Source organism: Ambystoma mexicanum, chromosome 2p (assembly GCF_040938575.1).
Source record: "Ambystoma mexicanum isolate Mex_15411 chromosome 2p, UKY_AmexF1_1, whole genome shotgun sequence".
NCBI classification, from domain to species: domain Eukaryota; kingdom Metazoa; phylum Chordata; class Amphibia; order Caudata; family Ambystomatidae; genus Ambystoma; species Ambystoma mexicanum.
The window spans coordinates 413,157,729-413,184,270 of record NC_090923.1 but is presented as its reverse complement, the minus strand read 5'-3'; the positions used below and the strand labels follow the sequence as shown (position 1 = coordinate 413,184,270).

General features: G+C 43.6%; 1 protein-coding gene across 2 annotated transcripts in view; it reads right to left on the bottom strand.

Annotated features, from left to right (window-relative positions):
* Window positions 1-26,542, bottom strand: part of FAM107A (family with sequence similarity 107 member A) — a 1,685,791-nt gene that overhangs the window by 272,696 nt on the left and 1,386,553 nt on the right. For both annotated transcript variants that reach the window (XM_069643755.1, XM_069643756.1), the window contains one exon: window positions 23,291-23,465. In XM_069643755.1, the coding sequence (XP_069499856.1) occupies window positions 23,291-23,465 (175 nt within the window). The remainder of the gene's footprint in view (window positions 1-23,290; window positions 23,466-26,542) is intronic.

Here is a 26,542-nt window from a genome sequence, read left to right as displayed (position 1 = left end):
GCTTTGCAATCATAGTTGATTGGAAACCATTTAGACTGACCAAGTTGAACTACCCGGGGACCAGGAGGAAATATCCAAAGGGCCCGGAGTATCGCTCAATACTCACACCAGGACTGGCGAGGAGAACCGATTGATCCACCCCTGATGGAGGAAAAGATGATGAACTTTGCCATTGGTGGAATTAGAAGAGATGAAACTGACATCCCAGTCTTGCGAATTCCCATTGAGGGACGATGAACGCCAAATCGCAAGAGGGGGGGCTTGTGGGATGTTTTAACCCACTAGTCCAGGCCCTGCAACATTCCTGTGCACTGCTTGCATCAGGAACATCAGAATGGCCGCTGGAAAGCATTATGCATGCTAAAATCACCCAGAAGTGCACAGAAAAACCTGAAGAATAGGCCGCCAATCCACTTTTGCCTATGTCAATGGTAACACAGGAGACCACGGCCAAAACCCCCCATTGGGCTACTCACAGAGTAGCCTGAAACTACTTGAAAAAGCAATGCTGATTGCAAAAGAAACACAGAGCTGTTTGGAAATCCATTTTTCTTGGTTGTCAAATTTGCAAAAATCATGGTTCACAAACCACACAAAAGATCCTACCTCCAACATCATTCTACTTCAAGAATCCACATAAATATAATGTCAGCAGGAGTATATTTATCTGAAGAAAATCCACATTTAAAGATGCTTGCTTGGGAAAATATGTTGAAAATAGGCGCAATACCGCTACTCGCCTCTGTCAGAAGCTGGCAATCTCTAAACCTGTCATGTTACACTTGTGTCTCAAAATCTAAGTGTGGGGAAAGAAGGGACTTCCATCTAATGCAATATAGGGTGCACTATTGATTTTCATGTTGAAAAAGACTGGAATTGAGGATATGTTTGCTTAATTTTAAAAAATGTAACTTTAATTTTAACAGGGAACAGTGTCGCAATTTACTGTAAGGTAACCTGATTCAGCTAAAACTTCAAAAAAGTTTTCCCCCACTGAGAACACACCACCCTTTTCCTTCCCACCAAAAGGAGAGGATATCCCATTTGGATGCTAATGAGAAGAGGAGGAGACTTGCTCTGCTGCTCTGGTAAAGAGACAATGGGCTTCTTGAACTGAAAGAAAATGCTAATTCGGGTGTGAACAGAAACCAACTGCCCAGGAAGACAAGCCCATGTGACTCTCTGGCCCAGCCAAGACCTTGGAGGTGGAGACAAACCGTTTGTGGATTCAGAAAGCACAGAAAATATGTTTCAGAAAAAGACTTATAGCAAATTGTACTGAACTGATAAAAATATGGAATTTATAGGTTATTAAAATGAAAAGTTCTCTCACAGTCTAAAACTAATCTGGAATCTGTGCGATATTCAGAGACTGAACCATGAAAATGTTCATATTCTAGCTATTGTGATTATGTTAGGAATATGAAACGTTACAGGGATATGCCCAGAGGGTATGTGCATGTATGTAAAAAAATTGGTACAGAACTGACACTGGGTAACCACCCAAAATCGCTAAAAACTGTCATTTGTGAACCAAAACTCGTAGGAAGATGAGGCTTTGACAGAAATGTACCTTAGTTAATCTGCAATGTAAATATGTATTATTAACAAGTTGGGGATATTGGAAATATGTTTTTTAGGAAAAATAGATCTTCTGGGTAGAAACAAAGGGGAGGGGTTTTTCTCTGGACCATAAACACAGTGTCACTCTGACACATGATGACACATCATGACACACTGTTCCCTTCTCAAATCAGAGGAGAGGGAATTCTCTGACCTATCAGATTCTTAGAGGATTGGGCATAGTATAATCAGCCTCCCCACCCCTTTGGAAAATGGATAAATAGGGACTGGTGAGGACAGACACACATCACTGATCTACCGGCGAAGCGCTCTGAGGGAGAATCCAGATCCAGAAGTATCCAGACTCCAGAACCCAGATCCAGACTCCAGAACCCTGAAGCAGAGGCACAACCCAAAAAGCTGAACCCTTCTCAGCGGGCCTGTAAAATCTTGCAACCTGATTTTCACCCCTAAACTTCAACGGGGCCTAACCAATTCAACAGCCTGGCTGTGCTGTTTTGGCTGCTTCTGGCCAAGAACCCTTGCGAGAACCCAAGATTCAGATCTGTCCAGCAGAGCTGTACCCAGAACCCACACGTCAGATCCAGTCCAAGCAGCCGTGCAGACCAGAGTACCTTGCTGAGAGCAGAACCAAGCCCCTGAGACCTGTCCGGTGGCGAGCGAATTCCAGCCAAACCTTTGACCAGATCTCTGACGGGCCCATTCCAAACCATAGTTCTGAGTATTTAACGTAGAACTGTCCATAACCAACCTCTTAGTATTAAGTAATCCAATCCAACCGATTCCAACATATCCAGAACTGCATTGTAGAATCTCTTGTGTCTATCTGAATCCTTCTCTCATCCATATAATCCTGTGATAATTGTAGTGATAATCATCTGTGCGCTGATATTTTTCTGAAGAAAATCAAGTGTCCTGGCGGACAAAAGTCGGAGCTGAGGCGCCGCTGCTCTGGTGGCTGGCTGTTGGGTATCTTGCATCTTCATAGCCCCTTAGTATAAACCCATCCTTGTTGGTAAATCTTCAAAAGCGCAATCCCATTTGTAAAATCTTGACCCTTTTTGAGAAAAATCTACCTTTACTAAAACCTCTGTAACTTCTTAACCGTACATGCTAGGAACGAAATTTAAATGTCATCTCGAAGCTAACATCCTCAGATTTAAGAACATTATAGTTTTTCTGTATTTGAATTTCTCACGCGCTGAAATGTTAGCCGCGATTTTGCATTTGGCTCAATTTCATTCCTTGTAAAAACAGCTATTTCTTGCATTCAACCTCTGAATTTAATTTCCTATCTGCCAATCATTCACACATCATTGCTAGTGTTTACCTGAACCTATCCAAAGCAATTCTCACTAGTTCTGAATCCCATTTAGCGAATTAAAAGTCATTTTTAGCATTTTTCCCATTCATTTCAAACCACATTTAAAAACATTTGACCTGTTTTAAAATCATTCCTGTTCTCTCTAAGCTTGCTGGGGGAATCAGGATTGAAACTGAAATTGTTGATTGTTATTCCTGAAACCTGTGTGCCCTCATTCCATCTCTTCATATTGCATATTGGGGGAAGTGAGTAGTATCAGGGGGAAAGAGTGATTACATTGTCTTTGATTGAATTCATATCAAGTTTAATTTCTGTGTTGCAGTAATTTCATATCATTACATTTCATTGAACCCACACAAAGTTTTATTCTCTGGTACATTCTTCTTCTTATCCATACTCCTCATTGATTAAAGAGATTGTTGATTGTTGTAATATTACCCATTGCTGATCAGTGTATAAAGAGTAATAAGTGTGATATTTAGATATTGTTCATATTCATAAAAGTGTTCATCAAATAAATCTTTTAGCTTTGCAAAACAAACCTATTTCTTGGTTCAGTGAGACCGGGGGGATTCAAAGAAAGGGGCGTTTTATAAGGGTACATCATCCAGAAATAAAAGAACTTTTGACATAAAAATATATAAATAAGGGTTTACATTGGGCATCCCATAATAGGCATTGACTTAGGTGGAGTGCTGGGTTGAAACCACTTACAATGATAAGCCTGGACTTACGATACAATGCTCTGTCGTTGATAGTGATGGACCTGTTGTGACAAATATGGTGATAATTCAAGGAACAGGGAATTGATTGATGGGAAAAGGAGGATTCTTACGGCAGAGCCCGAGGCTTTCATAGGATCAGAATATGTACTAGAGTGGCAAAAAATATAAAACATGTCGATTATTTCAAAAGGGAAAACTAATTGTTTCTCAAGTCTGCACCAGCAAGGGCTTTCGCCAGCATCAGGTGGAACAAACGGCAACAGGTTTGTTTAAGAAGGAAAGCATTGTGGTACATTTTAAAGTCGGGAAATCTGACACCTTCATTTTCAAACTGAGCTTTAAGTTTGTTAAGAGCTACACTCTTACATTTACCCTTTCCCCATAGGAAATTAAGCAAGATTGAGTTAATGGACTTAAAAATGTAGTTGGGTCTGGTCCCAGAAGCATATGTAGGTAATATAGGATAATGGAAGATAGCATCATTTTGATAGTATCGAGGCTACCCCACTACGATAGACATAGAGGAGACCAAACAGAGGATAATTCCATAAGTCTATTGAGTAAGAAATCAATGTTCGATTTAAGAGTGCGGCCTGGAACATATATTCGCAACACGGCAGAAGGATTTCTCGGCTCTAGAGCAATAGCAGCATAACCCAATTTGTCATTTTTGTCCTTAGAGATAATATGCAGGCATCAAAAAGAAGCCTTGCATTAGTTGAGATGTTCCTGCCTTTCACATAGGGCACTTGGTCGGGTTTTTATCAATGTGGGAAGGTAAGATTCAATTCTGTTGGCAATTACTTTGGCAAAGATCTTACTTTCTACATTGATAATGTATTTAGGTCTATACTTTTTAGGGGGATCAGGATCTTTATCAGCCTTTGGGAATAGGATGAGTAGTGCCTTGGAGAAGGTTTCAGATGACAAGTCCTTGGAGATAAAAGCGGAGAATAGGGTTTTCAGTCTAGGGGTTAAGGAGCTTGAAAACTGGTTAAACGACTCTGTGGAAAGACCATCTGGGCTTGGAGCTTTGCCCCTTCCCAACCCCCTGATGGCTCCATTGATTTCCTTCATGGTTAGGTCTCTTTCTAGGCAGCTAAGATCTAATGAGGGATAAGAACTTCTACGGATGTTCTGAAAGAAAACTTTAAGATTTGCCTCTGGGACCGATGTTTCCAGGAAATACAAAGCAGTAAAGAAATTCTTGAAGACTTCAATAATACCGGTAGGCTCTGTAATGATAAAGCCGGTAGAGTCTTTAATTTGGGAGATAACAGTTTTTTTCTTTTCTGGCTTTGAGATAAGAAGCAAGATCTTTGCCAGGTTTGTTCAAGGTTTGGTATGTTTTGGATTTATATTTTAAGATTGCTCCTGAGGTTTGGTCAGTGAGTTTATTAATCTGAAAACGTAGGGACAGGACAGTGTGAAGGCCTACACTTGAATAGGAGCTACAATATTATTTATCAGCATTGGTGAGTTGGAGATATAAGGCGTCAAGCTCTTTCTTATATTGCTTCTTTTTCATGCTTGAATAGGCAATTATGTGACCTCTTGAAGCAGCTTTAAAAGCATCCCAATTAGTGGATACCAAGGTATCTTCATCAAGGTTTTCCGCAAAGAACTGTTGTTGGAAGAATATACATGACTGAATAAATTGTTGGTCCTGAAGTAGACTATTATTGAATTTACATCTGGAGAATGGTTTCTTGATATCGGAGAGATCGAAGGAGGTAATGACAGGTGCATGGTCAGAAATAACAATACTGGTTAAGAGGGAATCTATAATAGTATTGGTTAGGGATTTGGTAGTGAAAATGTAGTCCAGGCATGAGAGAGTGTCATGGGGATGAGAATGAAACGTGTACTCTAAGTCAGCTGGGTGGGCAAATCTCCAGGTGTCTACAAGGCCCATTTATGTTAAGCAGCATGTAAACGCTTTATAGGACTTGGAACTCTTAAACAAACATTTGGACTTTCTGTCTAAAAAAGGGTCTAGGACATGGGTCATGTTGACGCATAAAATAAGATTAGGGAGATTTGATTTGAGAATAGTCTGTTTGAATGAATCCCAAAAATCAGGGTCGGGTAGAGTGGGACTATAGATACTCATAAAAGTAACAATATCTGAACCAATAAGCAATTTGACCCAAACCCATCTCCCATTGGTATCTGCATCTTGACATAACATTTTATAAGATAACCTCTTGCTGATTAGTATGGCCACTACATTTTTTTTCCCAGCCGATGGACTAGCAATAACATCCTTGATCCAGAAGGATTTGAGTTTCATAGCTTCCGTAAGAGAGAGGTGGCTTTCTTGTATACAGGCAATAGATGGATTAAGCTTTTTGAGATGTGATATTATTCTGTACCTCTTAATTGGGTTATTGTAGCCCGTAATGTTCCATGTTACACATTTAAAAACCATTGTACCTGAGAAGCATGGTTAGTACTGTATCATACAAATACCTCGGGAAAGAAAGTTTATATAATGATGTAAGCCAAATTAGTGTAAAGTACAACGTGAGCATAGCAATATCCAACTGAGATAAGCACCCAAAATGCAAAGGCAAAACACAAAAGGGTAAACCAAAAGGAAGCAGGGGGAAGGAAGGGCAAACTTGACCAGGTGGAATACGCCAAAGATATGAGGCATGGCACTGAACAGAATAGAATAAAGAGTAAAGCCGCATACAGTATAGGAAGAAGAAAAAGGATACAATCAAGTTACATGAAGGAGAAATGAGGGAAAAAGATACAGGAGCAGATGACACCAGCAGGGTCAAAGAATGTATTTAACCCTGGAAGAAGAAGGTTACACCAGCGGTACCCAGCCCTCCATCATTGAGGGTAAAATTAGTTATAGCAACCCCAATGATACACAGACACAAGAACCGGAGGAGGAGGTGTTGATAGTTTTGAGGGACTGAATGTAAGCCTTAAGGTCAGCCGGATTGTCAAATATGGATGTACGACCATCATATGTCACCGTAAAAGAGCACGGATGATATAGTCCGTATCTGACATTAAGAGGTTTCAATGCTGGACAGTAAGAGAGGAATTCCTTTCTGCGTTGGGCAGTCTTCTCAGCCACATCTTGAGAAATATTAAATCCTATTGCCATGTCAGACAAGTGTGTTCTTCTCTTTAGCTTTTGAGATGATAAGTTGTAATTGGGTGTATTTGTCATATATGCTGGGGAACATGCAGGAGCAGGATGGGTTAGAGCCTGGCAGACTAAACACGCCTTGCAGGCATCCAACATCCATTTACCAAACTCTTGCACTCAGGTGCATTGCACAGTTAGCCCGGCCCCCTTTAGGCACTCTGATTGGCCCAGGCACACTTCCAGCACACTCAAAATGGCCCCAGAGAGACTTCCTGTGAAACCTGTGACTACCAGGGCACGTTCCAGCCTCTGGGCGTGGTCGGCTATATAAGCCATGCCCAAAGGCAGACCCGTGCTTCGTGTTGCAACTGTGGCTTCGAGCAACACGCTTACGGCGATCCTCGTCTCGTTCCTTCCTCGGCTTCGCCCGCGTGCACGCCCTGGATCTCAGCATCTGGAAGAGAAAGACAGCATAAGAAAAGCAGCACCTCTCAGCGCCTTTGCAGCAATCCACCTTCTTGAGCGAGCGTGCGCGCAGTCAGCAGCATCACTTACCCGAATCTTGGAAAACCTTAAGGTAGCGTTCAGACTTCTTACGCACGCTTCCTTTGTCGGACCCCTCTGAGAACCACCGCGAATTACCTGTGAAGAAAGAAAGAACAGGATTAGAACTAGCAATCATCTTGCCTACCGCGTGCAGACTCGCCGTATAGCAAGGTCTCTCTGAGACGCGCTGAATACCCGAACCAGTGAAGTAACTGCAATCAGAACTTATCTGCAAAAATAACCCGAACCAGTGACCCGAACTTACCTGCACTCTGGAACTAGAACTCACCTGCAAACATAACTCGAGCCAGTGATGCAACTGGACCCAGAACTTAACTGGAACTAGTACTTACCTGCATTATAACCCGAACCAGTGAAGTAAATGCAGCTCGAACTTACCTGCAATCAGGAACTAGAACATCAGCAAGCACCCCAAACCTAACGAAGTTCCAAGGGTCTCAGAGATACAGCGACCCTGCCTCTATTCTAAAGGTGAGCCATACCCCTACACATCAATCACAGTACACACACTGGAGGAGGGAAAGGGGGATTTGGGCCATATCCAGGCAAACTGAGCAGCTCACTTATCTCGCAACAGATACCAGTAGTACCACTACACTACTCCAGGAAAAGGGTCCAGAATACTTCATTGCTCCCGCAGAGACCCAGGTGAGTGTGATAGTATTCCTGTAAGCAAAAAATCAAAGTGCGTTGTGGAAGTTGTGAAGATTACAAGCTTCTCACTGGGCCAATGCAGTGAGTGCGTTGAATATTGAGGGAGGTTTTTTTTATGGTATATGAAGTAGGGCCGATAACAGATTTTGAAGAAACAGCATAGTGTCATTGCCCTCACATCCCCACCGGGAGGACCGTAATGCGTAGGTTATTGTGCCTACTTCTGTTTTCCAATTCTTCATTATGTTTTTGGTGGTCTCTCACCACCTTTTTCTAGCTGGGTTACTTTAGGTGCGACATCCTCCAAATACCCCATTCTGTTTTCCATTTCAGTTATTCTGTTTTCGAAAATGTTCCACCTTTCATCTAACTGCTGTAATTTTTGGTTGGTGGTTTCAATAAAAGGTTGGAGAGACCTAATTTCTTGTAAAATGGCCTCTATTGCAGGGTCTGTGAAGGATAGCGGTGGAGGAGACTCACTTTTGAGCCATTTATGAGTGATATATATAGAGTGAACATCTTCGGAGGCCGTAGAAGATTTCCGGTTATTTTTACCAGAGGCCATCTTGAAGAATTAATGGTAGATGAAAACCAGATAAAAGAGTGAGAAGCACAATATCACACTGGCACAGAAATAGTTATTTCCAGGAAGAGGTGTTAAAAGATAACTTCAAGAAAGAGTTAATAGTTTTACCTCCAATACATAGTCCAATGTTATTGATTTAATGAGTTAATCTTCTTTTTATTTGTTGAAAAAAAAACAAATTATTTTCCTCTGAAGTACTATGTGGTGACCATGAGGTGGTGCTGTATGCCAACCCAGAAAGCCTGACTAGGCCCGAACTAGCTGATTGCGTCCCCGCTGCTGCCAGGAGCCTCCACAAGGAAGACAGATTCTTTCAGAGCTGGTTCTCGGAGAGCTCCAGGGCACGTGGAGGGGCCAGCACCAGCATCCTAGCATGCCGCCGTGAAGAGACACACAGCCTGCAACTATTACAGCAAGCAGGTAAGGAGCGGGGGAGCCTTATTTTTTATTGATTATGGATTGTTATGTTGAAGAAATACATTTGGTGGGCTGGAGCAACGCGTCTATGCGGCCATTTATTTCATGGGTGAAGCTACTCATAGGAATTCTGTGCTTTCCCTAGTGGGGTCTTCACCTGGCACCTCTAGCAGATGGAAAGGCTGTAGTTGAAATAGGATAATTAGCATGAAGACCCTTCAAAATATGACTGAAAGGGGTGAGGGAAGGTCTGGTGAAGCTAAGAGACCAGAAACCTACAGAATGAGGACTTTGGATATCTGTACATCACATCCTTCTAACCCCCGTCCCTTCACCCCATGACTTCCTGACAATCAAGGACTATTGCTATGACACTGCAGAAGAGGTCAGTGACACAGATGGGATTTAAACAGGAGGCTTGGAAAAGGACCAATCCCCTGTTAGCGTTTGATTCCATATGGGAAGGAAATCCCCATTCTGTGAATCATCTTTGGAACAGAGGAAGAATCCACACAGAATTCTTGCTGAAGCTAATGCTGCTCAAAGTCCCTTCAATAGGGACTCCAGTAGAGTTGAAAGATTTCCTCTTAACTACCTCTGATTGACAAGAGAGGTTACTGCTGGAAGAAAACCTGCCTGCTTACTGAAGATGCTGGTACACTAGGAGCTCTACCCAGGATGGTGGAAAGCCACTGCAAGCAACTATGAAGTATTTCCCTTGAATGGGAAGAGCAGGACAAAACATCCCTTTCTCCAATGGGCCTGGTGAAAGGGACTGCAGAACGCTCTTTTGGCAATGCAGGTTTCAAAATCCACCATTTCCTGATAAGAGCTACTTCAAACAGATTGAGCGAACAATCAAGCTTCCATGAAGCTGCTGATGCTATCGTAATTTCCCCTCACCTGTGCATCAACGCACACTTAACCACATACAGTACCCTGGTTATTGCAGTCGAGCCCAGTGCCACTGATCCTGTTTGTTCGAGGGTGACATGCCACCTTATCCCATCATGACCAAATCACCTGCTTCATTTTGAAGATGTATACTTTTTGGCCGTGCCACAATTGTTTGCGGCCGAATTGACCATGCTCAATTAGGCCATGAAGTCAATTTTTGACACAGCCAAAACAGCCCTAATTAAGAAAGAGTTCCCCTAAAAAGACTTTACAAGGTCCTGATCTATGTTGTCTCTAATGTGCTTGTATAGATTCCTGCTGGGTGCACTGGGAGGATCATTAGCAGCTCACATAGACAATGATCACTTTTATAATGCAAAGACCTCATCAGTTACCTGCTATTTTCTTTAACTCTTAAGAAAACGGAATTATACTGACTAGTGTCAATATCCTGGTATAGACCTGTGTACATTGCATCCACCATCTACAGCACCTTCCACCCCTGGCTGTCTGTTCCACCTGAGCGCCCCAGCCTCTGCCAGGCCTCGACCCCTGTCCGCTACAACAATCAGGTAGGAGACATCATCTTTTCTTAGGTCACATGAGTATTGTTTTCGGTTTGAAATTTGCATCCAGCTGATGTATTAAGTCACCACTGCCACCTTCCACAGGGATAGTGTTGTAGGCTTGCAATTTTGTTTCTGCAAGATTTAGCTGCTGATCTCTTAACTGTCATTCCTGCCCTATCCCACCTCATTGGGCCCCTGCCTACACAGCATTTGCTATAAGGGATCCATCTGCACTCCCATCCCCCTAGTGTGAATCTCTCACTTGACTGCAGCTGGCTTTGGCTCTGTGCCCATACTCATAAACCCCCATCCCTTTGGACCGTGGCTATGAGTCTCCAGCCATGCCTAGCAGCTCCAAAATTAGAGTGGTACTCTGGTGCATCAGAAACTCCTCCACTCTGTCATTCAGACCCCACCACTACATGCCACCCCTCGGTTCCCTAACAGGGCCCCCAAGAAAAAACATTCCCCCGGCCTTCCCAGACCCACCCTCCCACCTCATGCACGTATGCCTCCCACATGACTCTCCCAGGTCACCTGCACCTCCCCATGACCTCTTCCAGACCCCTCCTCCTCCGGACCTCCCTAGCTCTTGCCCCTCCCACAATCCCTCCTCTCATCCACACCTCCCACTCTTTGAATCCCTGAACTCTGTCTGTGCAATCCTAGCCAGAACCCCCCACACAGCTGCCCCTCCAATCCTCACAAACACACCTGGACACCCCAGAATTATTTAAAACAAAGATACTGAATTTACAGGGCACAGTATTTACTGCACACCTCACCCCATCTCCCTTCCAGACCCCTGACATCCTCCCCTAAGCCACCCAACTTCCATACGCCACACCTTGCACTCAAACCAGACACCACTCCCCTTGCCCCAATACAAGTCAGTCCCCTGAACCTGTTGCCAACATTAGAAGACTTTCTACTGACCTCTCCCTCACAACAGGAAACAAGTTTGACTCCCCCAGTTGCAGTCCTGCACTCTCCCTCACCCCTTCCCCATCTCAGTATCCACATCCCCAGTCTAACCTCAGAGCAGGGTTTCAACCCCTCACCCCTCACACACACTCCCACCTCCATTATCTCTATACCCACCCATACCCAGAGGATTCTAACCTCACATGCTCTCTTCACACTCATACACACATTAAACTCAGCCTCTTTCACCACTTACTGGATTGGAGACCATATGTTAGACCAGAAACGTAAACCCTATAGTCGAATGATATGCATAATATGTTGGCCTGAAACCAATCGCATCATGTGACAAACATCGCGATCAGAGAATCGTCAATGTAACCAAAGGGCGTCCATTTTGTGAAATGTTGGCCATTTGCTTTTTTCCTTTCTGTCAAAGCGCTTTGCAAATGTATTCTGTGCTGCGAACTCGCACACAGTGCGAGGCCACGGCTTGAATGCTGAAACACTAACACTGACAGTAATGTCAAACTGTACAGAAATACATTCTTTTTCTCTCTCACTAAGTCCTTGAAGTAGAGCAGAAGCAGCATCTAATCAGTAGTCCGGGTGCCGGGTTGTCTTGCAAACGCTGTAGTGAAAGGCAGTTAAAACATGAATTATATTCTTTTAGCGGTGCTCCTTTGCGGAGAATGGTATTTTCTGCTTCAGAACTATCTGACCTTTAGCCCATGACCCAAGTCATACAGATAACATAATAAGGAATGATTTCCCTGCTGAGAGCACAATATCCTTGCTGAACCAGAAGCTCTATGTTCCCCATAGCAGAAAGTTGTCTCTGTAGCCATTGCTAGAATAACTATATTTAGACTGAATGAAGACTTGCCATACCATGTCATAATTGTCATAATTGTCAATCACCGTACCCTAGCCTGAATTACATGTTTGTGGGTGGATCGAATTGCCTTCATAAAAATTATATGTAATGAATATATATTGCTGCTTGAACGTTGCTCGCTCGCTCGCATCTCACGAGGTCTGGGAACACAAGTCGTGAGGCATTGAGACCCAGTCGGCCGACTGAGAATACTTTGAAATAAACCAGACTTGTTTGGAAAACGAACCTCATGTCTGACGTGTCACTTGGATATATGGTTATTGTGCCTTAGTTTCCATATGTGGTAATATGGCCTAGCACATAGGCCCACCACTAGAAATCTCTCACCTTCTAATATCCTCCAGCCATGACACCCTCCTTCTCCCTCAGACCCTTCCACGCAGCACACCACTGTCACCCAGGGGACCCCGCCAGCAGACCCCCCACCTACATGGCAGCTTTCTCAGTGTCAGCACTCCCCTACACTCATGCCCACACAAACTTTTTACCCCCTAACAGGTTGCAGCCTCCCCTGCCACCAGTCCACCACTGAACCCTCCTCTACGTGCATCAGACACCCAACCTAGCAACGGAATAATGCGCATCCTGATCAATGCCAGATATGTTGCAAAAAACGGGAACAACATACACGACTTAAATTCCTCCGAAGGCCCGGACATATTCTGTTTTTATTTTTTATTTATTTAGTGTCTTATAGCCTAAATGAATAGGCCTCAACAAACAGCTCCAAAGTTTACATACAATTATAAAATTACATAAATTACATAGATGTCCAACAAGTAAGAAATATAATAAAAGGAGAACATAGTATCATTTACAAGTTCAGTTTTTTAAAGATAATAAAAAGCAATCAGTAGTGATCGTGGGCAATGGACCAAGTAAAAGCGCTCCCAGAGAGAACCCCACGGCGGAGGTCTAAGTCCCTCAATAAAGTGACCAAATATATTATTCCTAAGGGAGGCCAGACCAGGACATTCACACATCAGGTGTTTGAAGAACTCAATGGAATTCATGCAATGGTTGCAAGTAGGATTGTCTGTATCTTTCACTTTCCAACAGAATTTACTTTCCTTGGTCTCTAATACATTTAAATGAAAGTGTAGCAGATTTCCAGCAAAGCCCTGGATGGGTACAGTAACAAATATGGAGCACAACATCCTCGTTTCCAATGCACCCCAGCTGCATCTCTGCATTTTATAAGACATACTTTCACATGTATTGATCCCACCATGTTTACAGATCTTCCTCATGGCTAATATATGGTTAGTGGATGCCTCTTCCAAACTTGTGGATGCCAAACCCAGGTTCCTGCTACATGATTGAGCCAGAGCACTCTCACTTAAGGCGTTGGTAGTATCCATTTGCTCGAAAATGGAATTTGCAGGTGGTTGGTAACCCTTCAGGCACAATTGGGTCCTTTTCCAGCAAATTTTCAAATTTAGGCAATTCAGGCCAAATTCGGCTCTAATGGCCACCATTGGGACCAATCTTGGAAGGCCAAGAGTAGATTTCCAGAGCAATCCTGCCACATAGTCAAAGTCGAAATCTGTTAACTGGTAATATACTTCGAGCCCATAACACACTGTCGTGATCACTTCTGACTCGTAGAACTTAAGCAGAGGCTTAAGTGAGAATTTGCCTAAACGGCAGCAAAGTTACTTCATTTGGCAAGCTATGTGCTTGGTTTTAGGAATCACCTGCTCAATTAGGAGTGCTTTCCCTTTCACTCCATGGATGTTAAAACCCAGGTATTTCACGTATCAAACATCTGCAATTTTAAGAGACATTAAAGATCCATCTTGTTGACACCTTCCTGCATCCTGCATGGAGCACCAACATTTTGGATTTCGAGATGTTAATGGTCAGGGCATTTTTCATTGCGTATAACCCAAATGTCCTGAGCAGACTTTGGATGCCAACCTTGCAGTGGTCTAAAAGCGGGATGTCATCTACGTAGGTGACCCGGAATATTTTGCACCTTAGCACACAGGGAGACAAACACTGCTTCTGCAAGATCCTCTCCAATGTCTGATCAAAAAAGATTAAATAGTAAGGGTGCCAGGACACAGCCCTGGCACAATCTTAAAAGTTTGAATATTTGAGGATGTGTTGCCCCCCAAACCCCGACATAATCTCACTCGAAGTGAAGTGCCAGAATGCAAATTGAGCACGGCAGACAGCAAGTTGTTAGGGATACCCCAATTCCTTAGCTTGGTGCAGAGCAGGATTATTTTGATTTCATCGAAAGCCTTTGACAAGTCCGTAGACACAGAATAGATGTCAGGGACGCGCTTTTCACAAACCCTTTGCTGCAAACAGTTGATGATAAAAACCTGCATGGAGGTCCCAACCCCTTTACGGAAACCAATCTGAATGGGCTTTAGGATGCCTGTGTTAGTTGCCCATAAAGAGAGATCAGCCAGAACTAAGGAAGCAAAGATGTTTGACTCAGAGTGTAGGTCATTAGTTAAGGGGACTATATTTGTACCCCTTCTTATAGATGGACACCGCAATCGTGGTGTGCCATGAATTTTTTATGTATAAGGGCAGATTTAAATACTCTATATAAGATGGAAGCCCAGAGCTTAGTATCAGTCTTAAGGACTGCTTTAAAAAGCCCACTCGGGCCTGATGCCCTCGAGCGGCTAGGCTTTTTAATAATGACTGCGATAGCATAACAATCAAAGTCAAAGTCCCATGATCCCCCCCACACCCTCCAGATCACACAATGGGAGGCTAGGGCTGTAAAACTGGAAAAAGTATGTCACCCATGAGTGCTCTGAGACGGGACAGTCCTGGAGGATCACCTGGTTATTCTCTCTCTCTTTTATAATCAGCCAACAATTCTTATCTGACTTATTCAAGATAGCAGACAGAATGCTCTCCCCTGCTCTCTGCGGTCTCATCACTGTACGTTTTTCATGCCATTCCTAAGGTTCTACTTTTTCTCTCTTTTACCTAACGAGGGTTCGGGGCAGCTCAAGTTTGAGCTTTTGAGGTTATGGATGTTCCTTCTCATCTTGCACTTTAATTCTTGAATTTTGGGGATGTAGATACCCTTTCCAATAGTTGTGCAAAAGCCTGTGGTTTTAATACTTGCTATTGTGTCATGCAGCCCTTTAACAAATAGGGCATCTAGGGGTACCGTCTCCATGGCCTCGTTTCTCATTCTATACCATGCTTTCTCAAATAGAAGCATGAACCTCTCCATACTTATTTCATTCCATGTTATTCGTTTTTTTTCGGCTTTGTTTACTGTAAGACTCACCTCATGTCTTACAATTTTTCCTGCTGTGAGCATGCAAACTCGCCCCACAGTATTGAATGATCACTAGGTTTGGCCTCTATGACACAGAATTGCACAGCACGTTGGAACAGTCCCATGGAACAAAAATAATATCGATTCTAAAGGCCTGCTTACCCTGGTGCCAGTAGGGCTCCCGTCCAAATCACCATTACGTCTCCATTTAGTGGAGCAAGAACCCACTCTCTCAAGAAACTTTCGAACTTCCTCCCCATTCCACTGAGGGTGTCATTTGTGTAAGAGTCTCCCCCGAGTCAATCTGTGTTGAAGTCGCCAGCCAACAACACATGGTTTTGCCTTAGTTCGGTCTGATTATGCGTTAGAATACTTTCCAACCATTCAATAATAACTGCCTGATTCATTTCTTTATAATTGGCGTACAGATAATCAGCAGCGAGACCAGATCGTATCGAGTGGATAGTCTCAAAACGTGATTACAAGGGACAAGGGAAAATGTGTAATCTAGTGAACTCACCCATTGTTGCTTCGCTGCTACTAATAATCCCCCACAAGATCTACCAAGCGGGTTTGCCATAGCTATGTGTTGACATACCATGTAGCTTCAATTATGACCTCATCTGTCAGGAAGGATTCCAGTATTAGGATCAATTCAATTTCGTCAAGTTTCATGATGGCATTTCCTGGCAGGATATGAAGCCTCATGAGTTTCAGCTAGCACTACTATCCTTTACAGATCCCACCTCTCCATTTCACACTCCAAGGAACAAGCATGCAACACTGACTGAGAATCCCTCAGAGTAAAATTTGTCATCATCCCCACACACACTCAAAGTTTCTTACTCATTTACTGACACCAGGCTGCAACAGAAATGGTACTTATAACCTCAGGAACTCTTTAGCTGCCATCCTGGTTTCTCACCCCTCCCTCACTATGGGGATTTCAATATCTGGTTCGATGTCCCTCATAAGCCCATGACACAACCCATTCTTGACAACCTTGAATTGTTTCATCTGACACAACTAGTATCATGCCCCACACACTCTGCATGCCACACCCTAGACACAATCTTCAGCTCTCCTGAAATGATCACTAGACTACCGCCTCAGTCACTATTCTGGACAGACCATGCAGCCATTTTCATTACTCTCTCGACCGTAGACCCCTCTGTCCCCCTGACAGTCCCAGAACGCCCCACCGGCTTCCCCATATGGAACAAGGTCAAAGTACCCCGGACCTGGCTGATTCCCTACCTGCTTCCCTTCCACTTCAGCCAGGCTAGCTATCAATCATTCATGTCGACCAATGGCTCTCTGAAGCCCTTAGCCCTATCACCCCTATTAGACCCATCTCCAACAAACATAGCCACTCCCCCAGATGGTTCTCCTCAGCTCACAAATCTCTCAAAAACCCCAAACCATATCCTTGCATGCAGATGCGAGCAGAGCCTTAGCCACACAACAGAACAACCTACGCCCTGCAGCTCAAAACCTGTAGGACAGAAATACACAAGGCCAAAAAATCTTTTTAATGGACTAGAATCACCAATGCCCCAAACATCTGTAGGGAACTCCATAAGATCATCTCCAAATTTAAGGCCCCTCTTTGCACCTTCTCCTCCCCATCCAACATCCAAGCCCTCTGTGACTCTCTCTCTGACCACTTCCACCACATGGCCCTGGAAAGAACCGCACCTCTTGCACTAAAATAGTGTTCTCGTGCCCCGCCACCCTGCGTCCATGTCCAGGATCCCAGACACGGCCTCCACCTGCTCGCTATTCTCCTTCTCTCCTATCTCCCACCCAGGATTCCTAAAGCTGCTTGCTAACAGCCAGCTATGAGGATCCCCTGGAGATACCTTCCCCCAATCTCTTCTAAAAGAAATTCTATCCTCAACCTGTTCCAGCAACAAAGCCAGATCGATCATCGAGTCATCACTCACTTTGGGCATTTTCCCAGCAGTTTCAAGGCCTCGTAAATGTCACCTGCTCGAAAAACCCATCCGGGAGCCCCTCCGACCAGACATCTACAGACTCATCTCAAACAACCGTTTCATAGCTACATTTATTGACTGAACAGCCCACAGCCAGCTATGCCTCGTCACAGAAACCAACCTCCTCCTTGACTCCACCCAACCTGGCTTTAGACCTTTACGAGGAACTGAATCATGCCTAGTCTCCTTCTGGGATGATCGCAAAGGAACATCAGACTTTCGAGGCATTATCTCGAGGCATCAGGGATGCAGCCTTTTTATGGATCTGCTCCTTCCTGACCAACAAACCCCAAATAATACACATGCCTCCCTTCCCCTTGGCGCCACGGCCTGTTAGTCACGGAGTACCAGAGGGCTCTTCTCTCTCCTCTGCTCTTTATCCTCTCCCTAACCCCACACCCCACTATTATTCATTCACACAACCTGTATTACTACAACTATGCTGATGATGCCCAAATCATCTTCAAGATCCCAAAGGACCCTTCCAACTGCTCCCCCGACCTCACATCATGCCTCACAGAAATCAACCACTGGATGATTGCTAACCCCCTCCTTCTCAACCACGGAAAATCTGAAATCATGATCTGCGGGAAGACTGCCGTCTTCCCCCAGCCCCCCACCTCAAACTCAGTAATGAACCTTGGATGCACCATGCACTCAGATCTGACCCTATCACAACACATTAACTCAGTGTCAAAATCCTGCTGTTGACACCTATGCATTTTCTGATGCATCTTCCCCTACCTGACCTTCCCACACAGAGTCGCAGTGATCACGGCCATTATCCTCCCTTGCCTGGACTATGCCATCACCCTTCTCCTGGGCACCCCTGCAACACAACATAGAACACTCCAATGGGTTCAAAACACTGCAGTAAAGCTCCTTATGGCCCTAGGGCCCAGAGAACACTTCACTCCCACCCTCTGTGTCCTTCACTGGCTTCGGATCGGGCAACACTCCACCTTCAAGGCAATGTGCATCAACCACCATACTCTGCAAAACACAGGCCCAGAATATCTAGAACAAAAGCTCCCACCCTACAGGCCCAGCAAAAACCTGACATCAGGCATAGCTCTCCTCCTTGTCATCCCAGTCACTAAATCAACCAGAATAGGGGGATCCTCTTTCTCCATCCAAGCTCCATCATTGAGACTTAATCCCATTTACAATCTTCCATATAGAGGAACACCTCACCTTCCGGAAGGCACTGAAGACACTCTTCCCATCTGCATCTTGACGAACCCAATACTCCTCCTGGGCAAACTATCGCCCCCTGACAGGTAGGTGGGGGTCTCCAAGGATTCACAGGAGGAGACATCATGACGGTACCTAGCATGCGCAGAAAGGATTCCAGTCGACCAATATTACACAATCTGCATACCCTCATCACAACTAGGCATCTGCCATGACTCTCTGGCACATGTAGAACTCCATCTCAATCGAACATAGCTGTATCACTCCTGGGTCACGGCCACCCACCTGCATGCATCTGCAATAATTCACTAGTCAACTTAATTTCGCACATCACCTCTGCCACTAGTATGCAGCTGAGTCACACAAAGAAATTCAGTCCAGCTAGGCATATATCAGTCTCCTTGAGTCACATTCTCTCCCAACAGCCTGTCACAGAACTCATCCACTAGCCAAATCTCCATGTGTCACTAGCAGGGACTTAATCACCCCTACCTACCTTCGTAGTGGCTAAAATGCACACACGCATTCTAAAATCCTCTACTCATTTCTCATGCCTCGGACTTTTGTCCTCCGGGGGCGTTCCTCCACAGCACTTTGAGGACCTACCAATGGCATTAGGTGCTATATAGATTCCATATAATATAATATAACATAACATATGAGGGTAACATTAGAAAACAGTTGAATTTGCCCTCTAAAGAGTTTGAGATATTGTCATTGTCAGCCACCTCTACTTTGGCATTGCTAACATTACCCTATAGTGGCAGAACAACATTACAATATCATATGCTTGTCCTACAAAGGATTATGTGTATGGAAATAGTCCTTGAACAACTAAGAATCAATGTACAATGTTTTTCATTCAATCTTTTTGGGCATCGACATTAATAAATACTATTCCTGTTTATCATTGTTTCACTGAGCACTTGCACAATTGTACCCAACAATATTGGAAGAGTATAGGGGAGGTTGGGGTGCCTAGGGAGGTACAGGAGCATATCCCTTGCAGGTTAAGGACACATATGCCACTTTCAACATTCAAGTTAATGTTTCAGAAAAAGCAGTGAATGCAATGTGCTGCATGCTTGAATTGAAGGACATCAACCTCTAGTAACAGTCTAGTAACCTGCACATTATGTTCCTTGTCTTTGCTCGGCTGCTGGGGCAATATAATCATGTATTATGTGTTTAGAGCCTCTAAAATCTCCATCTTGTATAACAGTCAACCATGATTTGCAGACAGAGAAACCCTGGTTAATGTGCAAGGTAATCATCTATTATCCCTGTAAGCAGTGCAAATATATGTGATTCTGATAAAGGGGCATACTGGTGGGACCTCAGTGAGGCTCTAATTTGTTTAGGCTGGAGTGACACAAGTGGGAAAAACAACTATATGCCATCTTTTAGTTGCTGCCCATCATGCAACATTTGATTTGTAAATTACCTTGTGAGGATCATTCTTATTTTCATCTATCAGATTTGTAGCAGGGTTTTCACATATTCAGGGAGATTATATGCTTGCTGCCCAGAATAAGAAAAAATAGGGATATACAGCAGTGAGAAAATGGCAACCGCTGCCCACATTCACTCTGTCACTGGGTCCTGATTGTCCATACTAAACCAGGGAATAACTCACTCCTTATGCAAAGAAATTCAGGGGTGCCCTCCCTCAAATAAGTATGAAAGTTTAAGTATTCTGGTCTTGCACTCCAGTACTATCATACCAAAGAAAGACTTCAGGATATGCATTGGCATTTTTTGAAATACTTATAATGTCACAGGTAGAATGATCATTATGGTGTGTGCCACCCTGCCCACAAGTGTCATAGGGAACTCTAGCCATAAGTCGGCTGCTTTTTTCCAAACCCGATATCTACTAACAGACATTGCAAGCATAAATGTCCATGATCAATTTTAACCAGTTTCTCCAAATTCCAGGAATCATGCCTAGCGTCTCTAATAGTTCTCGCATCTCCCTAAACTTTCTGTCTAGCAGTTGCACATGCAACAAACTTCATAGGCACACAGAGATTATATACTGCTACTTCACCAGGCTCATTTTATTCTTAGCAAATATTTTCCTAAAAAGGCAAGCATGCAGTTCCATGGCAAGGGCAGAAATTAGAGCCATTAGTGGACTCACGTCTGATCTTCCTGTGCCCACAAGCCACTTCCGAGACATTGTGTTATTTTATCCTGGCTTTTTGTTCTGTGCACAAAAAATAAACCCAGTGGTTTAATGATGGGCCTTGCCCAAACCTTCCTAGCATCCCCATCATGTAATGGCTGTGGAGCTAAGAAATTGCATATTGTTCCTCATGTGATGCATCCAGATGGATGCACATGGATTATCCCCTAGATCACCATAAAGTGTCTCCCCACACGTATTTTGCTCAGTTATTATTTATTTGCTTTAATCTTGATGAAGGACTGACATGCCACACAGTCAATGTGTCTTTCCTGGGCCTTGGTATCGGTAGAACTATTGCCTCACTCAATTTGTCAAACACAGTGCCTCTTCCCAGGGATTGCCTGTACATTGCCAGCAATTTTGGTGCAAGTTCCTCCACATATCCTTATTAGAATTCCACTAGGAAATCATGTCACATTTGCAAATACCTAGTCCATCCCTGCAGAATCCAATGGCGCACCCATCCCTTGCCTATCCTCTTCGCTCAAGGTCGGAACCCTTGCCTCGTCCAACCGATTCTGCTGGCGGCCCACTCTAATTTGCTGCGGATCCATGTCTGCATAACAGTATTCAAAAGCTTTCTTGATGCCTGCCTGTATGTGCATGAGTTCCCTTTGTTGTATTGTGATTATTTTAATGGATCCACCAGTGATCTAAATAAAAGACATAAAAGACATATGAACAGATACAGTAAGCCCAATAGTGCTGCATCAGGCTTGATTCCAAATAGCAGAACCACAGCTGTCCACACACTACAGGATTGAGAAAGGTCAGCCATGTGTCATAGTGTCATTGTAATGCATGCAGGCCTTTCGCTCCTTCAAAAGCAATATATTCCCCTTTATATGAACAGCTTTGCCCACTGCAATACTGAATATGAGTGCAAGCTGTGTTCACCTCTTCAACACTTGTCCTATGCTGCTGGGTATCCAAACCAAAATCTTGGTAAACATGATGTTCTGTTCCAATGTAAAAAATCTTCCGCTTATGTGCCGCGGTTAGGATCTTAACCTTATACTGACATGTCAGAGATCAAATCATTATCTCTCATGTTATGCGGTCCAATGTTATCTCTTATTTAATATCTATGTTCTCTAACAGAGAAGGGAAAAAGTCTCCAATGAATCTCTCCACACTTACCCACTCTGTACACCTTTTATGTCGAGGGGTGGGCACTGATTATTCTAGAGCTGTCTCCCAGGTCTCCAAGCTTGGCTGTTTCTTGCTAATCGCTCGACTCTAAATCTGATATAGCATTTGCCTATATGATGTCCTCTAGTAAGCAGACCCACTGTCTAACTTCGTTACTGAAGCCTCTCAGTTTACACTTGTGACTGGTACAGCCATGTGGCCATACTCCTTGGCCATGCACTTGTTGCCATGTTGAATATATACACTACACCGCTAACTCACAACACTTTAGTAGGTATTTCACATCTATGCTATTGTTCGAATGAGTCTTCTTATGTGGTGGTGTAGTGTGAGTTTAAAGTTTCATTTGTAGTTTGGTAGATTTTCTTTATATTAGGGAAATATTTCCATTAGTTGTTTGTTTCTTAACGATGGCATCCCCAACCTTGTAGAGTTTACATTGTGTTACTATTGGATACCTTAACATTAGCTTTCCCAACCTTTGTAGACATCACCATTTCATTGGTTGACACCATGTGCAACTCGAAAAGCACTCATGATAGTGACTTCAGATGTCACTGAAAAGCCTCAGTGAAATATATTCCTATTTCTGATAGTTTCCCATAAACATTTCTACATGTTTCCCAAGCTAAAACTCACAGTACCAGTTTTATTTACATTGCACTCTATGCAACCCCTCACAAAGATGGCCGAACTTCCTCTGTTTGGCATGAGAGACCTTAGGTTTAAGTGTAGCCCCTATAAACAGCGGTGTCCAAAAGCACAGCTGCCAACACGGTTCACAGCATAGTTTACCACCATGGATCACTGCACAGACAAGAACGAAGATGGTGAGAACAGAAGAGAAAAGGAGATTACAACACCCGTGGAGGGTTAGGGTGCCCAACCTTAATGTGGCTAATAGGGCACACAGCCCGTTAGCAGAGTACAGTTGGAATGGAGGAATTCCAGCCTCCAGAGTGGCTTATGCAAATGAGCTTGATTGGCTAATGATACGCCACAGACCGCTATTATTCTTTTATTTCCGTTAATGTGTGCCTTCTGGTGTTTCCATCAAAGACCTCCATTCATTGTATTTTCATATTTTTGAATCGGTGGCTGAGGCGAAATAAAACAACACCACAATCAGTGGCAAATGGGGGTCTTTCTAAAAAATACAACACGAAGGTGGACCGGGTCACCAGGTACAATGAATGATGCCCCGGGTGTTTTAGGAGACATTGCCGGCTTATTCACTCACCTTTTGTGGTTCATTAGCAGTTCTCGGTGCAACTCCTGGTGACTCTTGGAGGCTTTCACAGGGTTCAGGAGCTTCTTAGGCTTAATCAGCTCAGCGTTTCCTTCCATGTAGTCAGGGTGGGCCATGATGTCTCCGAGGTCCGGCGCGTCACGCTGAAGCCCTGAATACATGGAGGCTGAAACGGGAAATGGGCGCCGTGAGTGAGTATGCTTGTCCTTACTGCTTGCAGCTACGTTACATGAATGCACAAATGTGTGGCAGACCAAATGCAGATCGCTGCCTTGCTAAGAATGACATGGGTACATTGAGGAAACATTACCAGTAGCCGGGTCAACAGGACCGAAGATAAACCGCCCCCACCATCATCATCATCAATCTTAATGTGTTTGATCAACTGGTCAGTACAAAAAGTGTGACAGCGGAAAATGTGCTTACAAAAGTTAAAATAAATGGTTATCAAAACATTTGTAGCAAATTTACAACATGATCTTTAAAAATCCTTCCCTACAAAGTAACAAGCAATGTATTTTATCCATGCTGCCCCGACGTATTGTAGAACCCCAGGCAGGGTACACCTAAATTACGCAGAAAGACATTATGCTAACGCTTTTTAAACTCCTCAGATCATGGAAATCAACTTTAAAACAATGTAGCTTTTGTTTCTACGCAAGCTGTCAAATCATTAGTTACAACGCCCCCACCTGGCCTCGCATAGGAACGTGCCTCCACCCCCCAGAAATGACACTAATAGGATAACTATTTCTTCATCCCCAGCAGCTTCACAACATTGTGTTTACAGACAACCTGCACAGTTTCAGAATCACTCAACCAGGCTCGCCACGTTGCCACAGGATATGCATGAAGGGCCCACAGAGCCCAAATCGACGCACATTTGAGAGTTGTGCAGTTGTAAAGCAATCATTGTTGTGTACTTCATGCCCTGGAGCACACTTTATAGGCGAGCCAAAAGAATTGGATACCAGCCTCAGTCCACATCCACACAACGTCGCCTCAGACATGCAGATCAATGGGACAACGCAGACCACCACAGGGGCAATGATTGCCTTGTTGGAAGGCCTGTGTATTATAGCATGGGAGGGTCCTTTCATGGTCTCATCATTCTCGGGAACTAAACTATTTTCAACTACTGGATTTTAAACATCTAGAAGTCAGTTTCCTCCCCAAGCACGTGCAGATACTTTAAATTGTAACTGACAAATGAGTAAAATGCAACCAATTCACTAAAGGTGCAAAGTACTTAACACAGCTGTATCCTTGTGAATGTCTCTACAGGGTCGCATAGGTATTATTCAGAGAGTTGCGGGAAAATGTGAGTAATTTGTACCTTTATTTCCTTTGGTGAATCAGGCCCACTTTACTCATGGGTAATTTAGATATCTAAAGTGGATGTATGTGGTTTTGGGAACATATTTTACTATTCTAGATCGGGCCAAGTTTTATCATCACCACTGGGGATTTTGAATGTTGTACCATGCTACCACTTTTGCTAACATGAGTTCTCTCCAATTTGAATGCTCTGATGTGGTCCTTTGTGAGCATTCTATAATGAGCTTGAATATTCACCTCTGATCTGCAACATATCATATCTCATCTCTCAGAAGTGTTAATCACTGTCTGATAGCATGCATTATATTCATTTACTGTCGTGACCCTGATTTCGACTCACATGACTGCAGAGCATTTGATATATAAAAATAGATGCCCACAAGGCCCACTCTATTTAAGCAAGTGTCCTAAATCTGAAGAAGTACTCTCTGTGGAGTTCATTGATAAACCATGCACTGTTTTACCTTGATAACATGTCCTACTACCACATAAAGTACACATGCATGTTTTATAACATTCCAAAGGACTGCAAAGGAAATGTCGGTAAGTAACTATGGATAGAGTTTTGGAATGCGGAGAAGAAACACACATACACAGACGTTTGTGGGTGATTAGGAGGGGCTGAGCTACCTGTCCTCCTGTGCTTATTTCTCTAGTCTATAATGATCACTGTCTAAATGCATGATTACTCTAGCCTTTTACCCATATCGTGCTTCCATCCCATGTGTGATCTCTGGTCGACCAGCTCAAGAGCTTCTTTTAAGGTGATCCCTACATGCTTTGTGTTATGCTCTGAATTGTTATTTTATTGTTCAATACATAGTGTATAGTTGACCATATCTTTCAGAATCATCTTGTTTTTGCTCTCCAAATGTATTAGGGAATGGAATTCTGACTGAATTTTGCATTTTAAGGTTTTAAATCTCCATTTGTTTTTTCTATTGCACGCCAAATGTGTCACCATTCAGCCAGGTTTTCATTGGATTATGAGTAGATATGCTAGTATCTCTTTGGTTCCAAGTAACTGCAACTGTCGTTTGAACGTGGGGATGTAAGGTGAAGTCTGGCTATTTGGTGTTGTCCAATCCCAGACCTAGAGATGGATGCAGTTTTGCTTTCATTTCTTAGCGCTAGCTTAATTATCTCTGCAGTGAATAATTGCCAGCTGTGCCCTACTATGAAAAGAGAGGCCCTCCCGTATCAGACCAAAGATGCTCTGTTGGATCTTAACTGGCGGGCCGTTAAAGGCCATGTCCGCCTCCTGGCATACTAAAACTACAGTATCAAGAGCAAATCTCTAAAAGTAAGAATGCCATGGAAATCACTTTGAGGCAGAGACATTACGTTCTGATACATGTCTCATGTGTGTAGTATCGACACCATTTTCCAGAATTCCCTACTGATGAGCAGGGCAGCAGATCTGCAATTAAGACCTAAACAGCACCATAGCATCCATTTGCTTTTACAATTAGCAACCAGAATTCTGCGCTGGCACCTTAAATTGATTATTCTTTTGTATCGCACTCAATACCAGAGACCAGTCTCTAAGTGGGGGAACAGGATTCGATCCTGTGTTGTTGTGCGTTGTTTCTGTTTCCAACGATAACCTGTTGCCCCAGAGCTATCCCCACAGTGCTTCTTATATGATTATGCACTTATGCAATGTGAGAGTGCAAGAGGCCTGCAGGTGTGTTGTGTCCAGGGACGTCATTTAGGCCTGTGGTCTACCTTACTACCTCTAAAATAAATTTATATTTAATTGATGCTCCTGGGCTGTTGCCAGCAGCATGTGGCTCTTTGTTTCTGAAGTGGCTGGTTTTCTAATAGCTATAGCCGGTAAGAAAGCTTAGTGGGCTGAGCGCTCGCTGCTGCAATGTGTGTGTGATCTGCAGTTTCCATGTTCCA